The sequence below is a fragment of the Stegastes partitus genome, unplaced genomic scaffold (assembly GCF_000690725.1).
Source record: "Stegastes partitus isolate 25-593 unplaced genomic scaffold, Stegastes_partitus-1.0.2 Scaffold299, whole genome shotgun sequence".
NCBI classification, from domain to species: domain Eukaryota; kingdom Metazoa; phylum Chordata; class Actinopteri; family Pomacentridae; genus Stegastes; species Stegastes partitus.
In genome coordinates this window covers 531,406-541,926 of record NW_007578030.1, presented here as the reverse complement: position 1 = coordinate 541,926, position 10,521 = coordinate 531,406, and the positions used below count along the sequence as shown (strand labels likewise).

At 41.1% G+C, this 10,521-nt stretch overlaps 1 protein-coding gene across 1 annotated transcript in view; it reads right to left on the bottom strand.

Moving 5' to 3' along the window:
- Positions 1-10,521, bottom strand: part of LOC103358259 (cryptochrome-1-like) — a 42,975-nt gene that overhangs the window by 11,366 nt on the left and 21,088 nt on the right. Inside the window, exons 5-9 of the mRNA XM_008283154.1 lie at positions 9,799-9,983; positions 6,695-6,783; positions 5,262-5,402; positions 3,765-4,076; positions 2,532-2,683 (exon numbers count right to left, since the gene is read on the bottom strand). Of these exons, the coding sequence (XP_008281376.1) occupies positions 2,532-2,683; positions 3,765-4,076; positions 5,262-5,402; positions 6,695-6,783; positions 9,799-9,983 (879 nt within the window). The remainder of the gene's footprint in view (positions 1-2,531; positions 2,684-3,764; positions 4,077-5,261; positions 5,403-6,694; positions 6,784-9,798; positions 9,984-10,521) is intronic.

Here is a 10,521-nt window from a genome sequence, read left to right as displayed (position 1 = left end):
AAAACAAAACAAAAAACATCTCCATATGTGAATGCTTGTAGGTTCTTCCTAAAGCTCAGCTTCCACCTCAGTGTCTGTCAGTCTGGAGAAACGTGGCTAAATGCTAAGTTTCTGCTGTAAGTTGTTTGTCGATGACAGAAGTCTTCCATTATACCTCACAGCTCCAGGCCCCCCACCCTCCCTCCAACCTCCCCCCCAACTCCATCCCCCATGATCAGACAGCGGTGGACTGAGAAAAGAGCTCATGCCTGCTCCCCCTGTCCCTCAGACTGTGGTGGTTGTCTTTTAAGTGGTCAGCTGGCCCAAAAGCCTCCCTGCTGACTGTCCCCTCCCACAGCCACAGCACCACACTCTAGGCTGGCCCACTAGGGAGCCCCCTCATTTCACCAAAAGGGACCACAACCCTTTTGCCAGGAAGACCCGCGACCTGCCGGTAGCAAGCGGAGAGCAGGTGATGTGTGAGGGAGTCTGTGGAGGCGGGTGCATGTGAGGTGGACTGTGTGAACTGATGCATATGATTATTTTTATCATGGGACACTGAGATACAACCTAACTTTAATCTCTGTATTGTTTAAAATCATGTCCCCCCCCTTCCCAAAAAAAAAAAAGCATTAAAAACATATATGGTATATAATAAGGTAATAAAATACTTTAATTACTATATTTTTAAAAAGATCTGTAAATAAGCCTGGCTAATCTCCACAAATAACAACACTCTAGGGTCAAGCCAGAATATCTACATTAAGTTAGGTTCCATAATTTAGAATAGTACAGTTTCTAGGTTTATTATTGCATTAGCGAAGTTCATGTCCATGAATAACAACTCTGTCGGGTCTCAACCTAAATATGTATTCTAGTCAAGTAGTTTTATAGTTTTTCTAACTTTTCCCTAATATGTGAATAACTCAGGTAGAGTCATACCTTAAATACCACTCCAGCATCCCAACTGCAATCTTGTAAAGCCAATCCTTATTCTTTTTACTGGTGGTTTGACTGACATGCTTCATAAAAACAGTCTTTTTGCGCTGCATCTGAACACAATTTCGGCTACGCATGTATATGCATGACAGATGTGCTAATGAAATGAAATGTATGTATGGATTGTCATGTGCACGGGTGTATCTGCTTCTCAGCCCCTACACTAGCCAACCACTGCTCCAGGTCCGCCTGCACCAGTAGGGCTGCATTCACATAAGCAGAGCACCATTGAACATTTCACAAAGGGCCGGATGAGGGGCTTTGCCCAGCGTCTGGACAATGGACCGGCTCGCGTGGCTTAGCACAGGTAACGAGTACCGGCACCAACTGTGCAACACTGCGATGGCAGAACTACAGCTGGCCCAACGCCTCTCCTCACTACCCTCTGGGGAATGCTTCATAGTCCTCTACCTAACAAATGCAGGCAAGGCGTATGCATTCCCCTACCAAGCGGTTAGAATCCCTTTTGACGAAATGAGACGCTACCGAGTAACAAACCTGCCCAGAGAATGCTGCTGGGGCGTGAGCGAAGTCCCGTCCCTCAGGGTTGCACAAGTGAATAAAAAAAACAAAACAAGCGGCCAACGATTTCTCAACTCGCTGCCCGACTTCCATCCAAGGCAGCCCTGGCCAGAAACCTGGCTGCACCTGGGTGGAGGGGTGTGAGACCGGCCAATCACCTTAAAAGCAATCAGCTACAATCTGCGAAGGGGAGAGGGATAGCTGAACTTTTCTCCCAATCCCCCAAAAAACAGATGAGCCAAAAAACACAAACACAGAGCCACATCCAGAGAAAGAGAAGAATTAAGTCTACGCCTCTGCAGTAAAAATCATCTGTTATAAATCCAAAGATGCGCACGTGTACACAACCACCAAACATTCACAGACAATTAAAAAAGGCACGCAAAGAGGTACACTGTGAACACTGAAATTACTACAAAACGCATGCCTGATTCCAAAAACTAAAGTGCTGAAGTTTTAACAGAAAAGAAAAAGACCTGATGGGCAAAATAAAATGGAGGAGGAAAGGATATTCATTGTCGTTCATTCACTTACCCAGAGATCTGGAGGTCCCCCTTTGTCCCTCCATCTCTCTCTCCCGCTCTGCTTTTGTCAGCTAAACTAAACCTAAGATGCTGTAGCGGCTATTTGTGTGACTGTATGAGTGTGTGTTATGTGGACACGAAGGTGTTTCATTAACTGTCAAACATTGTGGGAGAAAATCAGGTACTAGGTGATAAAAAAAAAGTACAGAATTGTGGAATATTACTCCTACTATTTAAAAATATTACTAACAATGTGTTCCCTGAGATCAATACAAAATAATAAATCTCCTTTGAGAAGCTGAAAACTGCCTTCATTAGATAAATGTGGATGTGGATAGATGTGTTTCTGGTCCTTCATGTATACATGCATAGCTGAGGTGCTTCCTGCTGTCTTTACGTTTTCCCATATATGTGTCATCCAGAGAGACGGGGGGAGGAAAGGGACCATCCAGGCGGGAGGGGAGTCAGCTGTTGGCACCAAGGGGCGATGACAGGAAAGGTACCCACCTGATAAAGTCCCCGTTGGGGTCGGTGCGTCGGCCGAAGCCCACGGGGCAGTAGCAGTGGAAAAACTGCTGGAAAAATGAACTGCAGGACAGCCACATCCAGCTGCCTGCGTTCACACTCCAGTCTGCGTCTAGAAGCAACTCCTCAAAGACCTGCAGCAACACAGAGAACACAAAACTGTTTTCAGCTCAACGTATTATGATTTTCAGGTTCTTGAAGAGAACTGACACTACTGCTAGACATTATGTAAAGGCCAACTACGGCTCTGTGGCGTCACTGATGTTCTGAGGGAAAGAAGAAATCCTCTCTTCTCCCAGACCTGGTGCCATCTGTGATGACCCCTGAGGTCATCTTGTGTCTTGTGGGTGGTTCTAGCTCAGCTATTGGTTCTGTGAGTGGCTGTTTAGGATAATCAGGAGCACCTGTGACACCCAGTGTGTTCCTGGGTTACTTAAGGGCTGACTGCAGTCTGATCTCTCTCTACTCTGCTTCCCTCCGCAGGTATTGCATCGGTCTGGTCATGGGTTAGTTTTCTTTGTTTAGGACATCTGCATTTACAACACTTGCACAGACATAATTCATGCATACATCACACGCACACACACCACTGACTCTATGTATTCTCACAACCCCATATTGGTTTGGTTTTTAATTTGATATAATTTAAGGGAATAAAGATAAGCTTTCATTTTGAAACTTGGTGTGTCTCTCCTTTTGTTGCGGCCATCTTGAGCCCGGTCGTAACACATCTTAAACTCACTTCTTTGCAGAGAAGTAGACTGAATCCTCATGGTAGAGTTGTTTGGTATTCATCAAGAGCCAGACATTTCATATTACCTCTGAGTTTTCTAAATTGACACATGCTTACCGTTGTACTTCTTTAGCTTTCATCCAGAGGTCTTAATACAACATATAATAAAAGTTGACTGATTTTCCTCTGGGTTGCCGTTTGTTTGAGGGATTTCCCTATCTTATTTATTTTGCACAAGTAATTACAACTTTTGGGCTGCCGCTGACCCTTGCTGACTTTGGTGATTGACGGAATTTATGTCATGCAGGCTTTTGGAGGCTTTTGCGAGCACAATTGAACAGTAAAAAAGAATAGGCTGCATTATTCTCGAGACGTTACTGCAATTACCACTAACAGTCAGATTTCAAGTTCACCTACATCCACACTACATCTTCTCTCCGCAGCTTCTTGTCACCATGTCATGTACATTTCTGCCACCTCACCTTCATCCCTTCCTCCCAGCTGATCCACAGGTCCCCTCTGGTGAGGAAGCAGGCCACTGCATGCCTGGCTAGATGATGGATCCAGCCCTCCTGCCTCAGCTGAGTCATGATGGCGTCTATCCAGGGAAAGCCTGTCTTAGCCTCAGCCCACTTGGCCAGTGCCTCTGGATTTTTGTCCCAGGGAATGCGGACGCAGATGGGGTTTCCTTCCATCTTGTCAAAGCGTGGGTTGTTGGTTGCTGCGGTGTAGAAGAACTCGCGCCACAGTAACTGGCCATACAGCGAGAGCGGAGGAGAGCTGTTCTTTTTCACCTGGAGAAATTTGAACACAGCAAAAAGCACTGAAATCAATACGCAGCAGAAAATATGGTGGTAAATACAACCTATTTTTATAAATCTCACTGATGTTTTTTTCCCCCGATTTCTTTAATATATTTCTGTTTGTTAATGAAAACTTAAGTATGTGACACCCCCTCTTAATTATGCACTTGGTTTTGTCCTGTAGCTCCCAGGAGCCAACACCGACGAAGACGAATACGGGCCATGGTTGTATTACAGGCAGTCAAGTTGCTTTTTACAGTGAGTGGAGGTTTTCTTCACATTTCTGTGGCAATTGTTAAGATGAAAGCTGCACAGTTAAAAAGCCTCAGTTCACCTTGAGTTCCCCTATTTTACTTCCTTTAACATACCCAGACAAATCATCAGTAATGCTTCCTGTGTCATCGGGTGTATCTGGTCTTTCAACATCACACACGTCACCCTTGAAACCCAACTCGGGAAGGTCAAGCCCCTGCTTGTGTTGTGGTATCACTACGCCACCCTCTGGTATCGATTGCATAACACATTTCCATCCATCCATTCATCCATAATTTGTACACTGCCTAATCCTCACTAGGGTCACGTCAAAATACAGTGAATAATATTAACTCAGATTGACCTGCACACCTGCACGTCGATGACCCTGAACAGCCAGCTGAGTCACACGGCCTGAATATTTTAGTGCTGATTAACGATAATTAACATTTTGAGCCTCTGCTACTCTGTGGTATATTTGAAAAATGTCTATCAAGCCCATTTAAAGCAACTCATATGCACAATGAAAGTAATTATCTAAAGAAATAAATAAGTTATTACACAATCCTTAAATCACTAAACTGGTGTGTTCCTTTAAAATCATGAAGTTTGAAAGTTTGTGTATGTTTTTGTTGTTTAGCTACTTTGATTGAATGACTGACTTTGGCCAGCTCTGTTTTGGATGCACATAAATCTAAGTAGGTATATATGATTATACTTCAAATCTACCAGTGCACTTTGCATCATTGTAAAGTGCTATATTAAAAAAAAAACCCGAAACAAATCTTATTATTGCTGTGATGTACACATCTAACTAGACATTTATTGACATGAGAGTCTGGAATTGTCGAGAACACTTAACACACTTCCTTCAGGAATGTGAAACCTCTTTGCAAATGACAGGTGTAAGAGTTGTAAGCAGACCTTGCGGTAAAGGTCGGTGAGTTTGAAGTAGAACAGGCGACAGGAGAGGCAGCCAAAGCGCAGGTAGGGGCTGAGGCCTGTCGGGCTGGCCAGTAACGAGTTGGCGTTCATCCTGGGACGCTCAAAATTGGCCACCCATGCCTGGAAGGAAAGAGACAAGAGAAACAGACAGAGAGAAAGAGAAATGGTGGAGAGATAAGACATTGGTGAATTAAAGAGCAACACACAACTGTGACAAGCTAGAAGTTGTACTAATGTCTCAATAGCCAAACAAGTCACACATTATTGACTTTTAATTAAGTGTTGGATTACAGGTCAAATGATAACCAGCTAATTAATAAATCCAGTTTCAGGATTTTTTCTGACTGGCATTTATTTTAACTGATCCCTGAAAAATAAATGTAAAAATGGACTTATTTGGATATGCGGCTGCATGTCGGTGCACTGATTTGCACTGTAGCTTGTATAGACATTTGGCACGAACCATTATGTGCTTTGTAAGGACAGCTGTAGTACAAATTAAAAGTAAACGAAACACTTGTAATTTGGAATGCCTCCTGCGTTCCTGTGAAGCGCCTTAGGGCTCAGGCTTCATTGCAAAATCGGTGACTTATATATACACGTGATTTTCCTGCACCCCACAACGTGCATGCAAACCGTGCATGACAGGACATTGGCTTGAAGTCTATCCATCAGCGACACCTTTTGCCTGCTCGCTGTTATGGTTATTTATTGGATGTTTGTAGAGTTGTCTGTATTTTCAGTCATGTCCACAAAAGATTTACAGATGTTCATGGCTTTCCTGACTTTGAAAAAAATGTGTAAACAGTGCAATGTTTGACAAACAGGGAGTGATATGTTGCTCAAACTGTGAATGAAACACAAGCCCAATTTTTATTAATTTTTTAAATGTTTCCAAGCAAGATGTGCCATCCTGGTAACGTGTTCCACTTCACCTTATTGTACCGTTACAGGCCATCCCAAAATTAAAATTTCCCTCTCACAGCACAATGTGATTGGTTACATGTCAAGAGCAAGAAGCTATTAAGGATAAATGTTGACAAGATATTTTAGTTAGACATGTGTAGAACATAGATTTGTGTTGGAGTTTGTGTTTCAATGAATTCTGACACCATGATTTTCATTTATTTCACTCTAAAGATCGGTTATTGGTGTCTATCATTACTAATAATAATAATAAAAAAAATAAATTGGTCAACCCTGATGTTAGATATCACTCAATTATTGTGCATTAGAATGTAAACGCAGCAGAGACCTTATTCTAAATAGTTTCAGATATAAAGGCTTATTCATTTGAAGATCTAGTTTAAGGCTGTTTATAAGGTGTGTTTTTCAGTTCTACACTTACAAAATGGAATTAAAAAAAAATAAAAAATCATGGAGGTGTTTTCTGATGAACATGCAGCACTGACCTTCCTCTCCAGATGGCGCTCTATCCTGGTCAGAGCCTCGGTCTCTCCACCCGGCCACACAGCTGATGGAAGGCCCTCGATGTCGAAGCCTGGAAACATTAATCTCAATCACCTTCCTCATCGCTGTAAGCAAAGCTGCCTTATATTAAGTGACTTGTATGTTAAATGAGATGCTTCAGCTATGTGAGCAGATATGTCACCTACACTTTAATAAAATCTAATGCAACATAACCAGGCACCCAGAAGGTGCTCTTTGCTGCTTTTAAATCTACGTCTAAGTGGTTGTTTTGAAAACCGCAATCAAGGCACTGGTTGGTGACCTTCCAGTTTCGGGATTATTGTTTTCAATTTTTTCCCCCCTGGGTAACAGTTGCATAAAAGCATTCGACTGTGTAAGCACCGTGTTATCAGTCTCACAGTGGCACGACTCTTTTGCTATAGGAACAGTGGGAAAACACAATGACTTATCCCAGCATGCAGCAGCTGAACAACATTTTTTGTACTCTGTACAGCTCAGCCTAATTACCCACGGCTCCTCACGTCTTCAAATTTACACCGGAAATCTGTCCTGTTTACAAGAGCTGCGTGGTTGATTGCCAAGTGCTTTATACCATAGTTTCCACCTGAATCATGGCTTTTGGTTTTAATAAAAACGCATTAGCGGTCATGACATAATGCCGCTACTTCCCGCTTGATATGTGTTTGCAATCCCTGGTCGCCACTTGACAACCTTTCAGACATTACATAAGGCTTCCTGTCCAAACTTCAAAATAATAATAATTTTAAAAAAAAATCTACCTCAAAGCAATACAAAGATTTGATTTTACAAACAAATATAAATTACAATTGTGTGCAGCATATTGTCGTGTTTGACAAAAATGATTAAATACTCGGCTTGTCTTGTTATATACAGTGATGAAACGAAGTCAGCAAATTACTTGCATTTATGTCTACCTTTGAATGAATCCTCTGAATTCCAAGCAGTTTGTGTGTTTTGTTTTTTTTTGCTCTTGTCATATTTTTTTTTTTACTGCAATATGAAGTCCTGAATTTTTTCTCATTAAGTATAGAGAACTCAAAAATGTCTTCTGTGCAGCAGGAAAAAATATTCTAAGATATTATATCAAAGGAAAATATTACAGATTAATTTATTATTTTACAAAAATTGAAAACGTCTGGAATCAGCATGTAGAACATTTTTCCCAAATGTCCACAGGTGATGAATAATGGTGACTCTACACACTACAGATACTTTACTACTTACATTTTTATTTGTTTCCATACTTCTGATTAGAACAAACTGCTTAGACATTTATATATTTTTTTTAAATTAGGTAAGTAGAATAAAGTCATTTCAATGAGATATTCCATCTCTAAGCTTAGATTAGAACGTTTGAGCTCCATTAGAAAGTTAAAAATATGATTATTCTATCTCTCTTTATGGTTTCTGGCTTTGACAAATAGTATAATTTTGGTGATTATATAAATATAAGGATCCTTTCAAACACGCTGGTGTGTCACAATTATAAACAAACACAATGTGGCTTAAAGCCTTTTTGCAAATCCAACATCTCTGGTTTGTACATTTTGCTAGAAATCCCACAGTGCATGGCACCCACTAACAGAAAAATGAAACCAGAAGTCTTGTGTAAACAGATTAGAAAAGTAAGTGACAGGTTATTTTGAGCAGCTACTGTGACTGTTGGCAGGTGACCCAAGAAGTCCATGAGGGACACTGGATGCAGGTGTGAGGAGCAGATGGCAGCAGCACTGTGTCAAGACTGTGAATGAACGTTGGCCTTATGTGAAAGGAAACCATACATCTCAACTGAGCAGGGATAAGAAGCCTAACATGTTGTCTGGGTAATTTAGGGAACACACAACAGCTTGTGTGGAATAATCTTGTACAGAAAGAGTTCGGACATCTGCACCGACATATTAAGAGAACTAAAGCCCCAAATATCTCACATGTTAGTGAAGCAGTCGCACAGGTGCAAGTGGCAGATGGCTCTGTGAATGGACTGTAACCGTCTGTGAATGGAAACCAGACATCTGGATAGAAACTCACAGAGGATCAACCTGTCACCTGATTAACGAGATGTAGTTTTAAATAGAGAGGCTGCTGTGACACTTTCAGGAGGGTTTACAGTATTAAGTATGGAAGGGATTTTGGTCTCACTCTTAATCCGTCATACCTGTGGTACCAGTTATTGAAATCACATAATGCATTTCTTCTGGTCTGAACACGCAAATTCTGCCAGCAGATTGGTTGTTTTTATAAAAATCGCCAGAGTTACACCATTTATGAGCGGAAAAACAAAGAATCTTTCCACAAGCCTGGGAACTACTCGTCTATGATGTGCCAGTTGGCTGGAAAACTTCACCAAATTTAAGCTTGAAATCGGGAGGTTTCATCATAATCGCTGTATTCTACCCTTGTACTCACCACATTCTGTAAAAAACTAAAAATTCTGCACCCCTCGTGCAACTGGAAAGCAATTAGTGACTCAGCCGCAATCGCAACAGTCTTGTGACAAAAATTCAGGGAATTTTTTAAGTTGAACCGAGGGCTGCGATTACAAAGAGGGAGGTGACACGCATGGAAACAGAACGTAAGTAATACAATATCTATAATATTCAAACCTACGTGTTTCTACCAGCAGTAATAACACCTGTGGTTACTTGGAAAAATGCTGCACATGTTGAGTCCATGTTTTTTTTTTACAAAAGACAAAATATCAACCTCAGTTTTTCTTGCTGATGATTGAAGACAGTATGACTTTGTTACACTGCACAAAAGATGTTTTCAGTTCTCTCTACTTCTAGCCATGGTTGTGCTGTTTAAATAGAGACGCAGGACTTTATATTGTCGTGCAGAAATGAGCGCACGGTGAATAAAAAAGTGACAAAAAACAGCGTGTTCAGAGTACTAGACAGTAACTTAAGTATTATTATAGTAAACAAACACTACTGCTTGGAATCCATCTTCCCCGTTACATTACTTTTTGCCACTGCAGTAAAAAGTCTGTGTTTTCTCCTCCTGCAGCCGAATTAAGTTTGTCGACACTTGTCTGAGTACAGGAGTGTGTGTTTGTTTTGCTCACCCAGCTCCTCCAGGGACGGGACCCCATACTTGTCTCCGTGGTCCTCAGAGATCGGGGTGACACAGCGACCCATCAGCGTGTCCGACAGCGTCTCCACGGGCATCTCAGGAGGATCCAGTCGACTGATCAGCGTCTGGAAACGCTTGTAGGTGAGAGGAGGCTGTCCACCGTTTAGCTCGATGATCCTGAGAGGTACAGAGAGAGGAACTCAAATTCATTGTCTGCACATTATCAGTGATGATGACACAGGAACATACAGTCGTCCTCAAATGTATTCAGACCCTTCCATTAAAGAAAAAGCAAAATTCACAATAGTCACTCAAATAACTACAAACTGAAAAAAGTAATAATAAATTCAAATTTGCTAAAATATAATTAAGTGAAATAAGACATTGCTTTTGAATTGTGGTTGAGAAGAATAATAAAAAAAAAAAAAAAAAAAAAAATGTCCTGGACAAATTAGAGCACTTTGCTGATGAGCAGTGGGCCAAAATCAAAATACAGGTGGAGAAGTCTGACTACAGAAAACACTTGATTGCAGTGATTGGATCAAAGGGTTGTTCAACAAAACATTAGTTTACGGCTCCCATCATGCTTGTTTTTTTGTTGTTGTTGTTTTTTAAAAATATATATATTTCTGTTGAAACACAATTCAAAAGCAATGTCATGATTAATAAAATTCATAAATGTATTTTTATTTTTTTAAATTTATTATTACTTTTG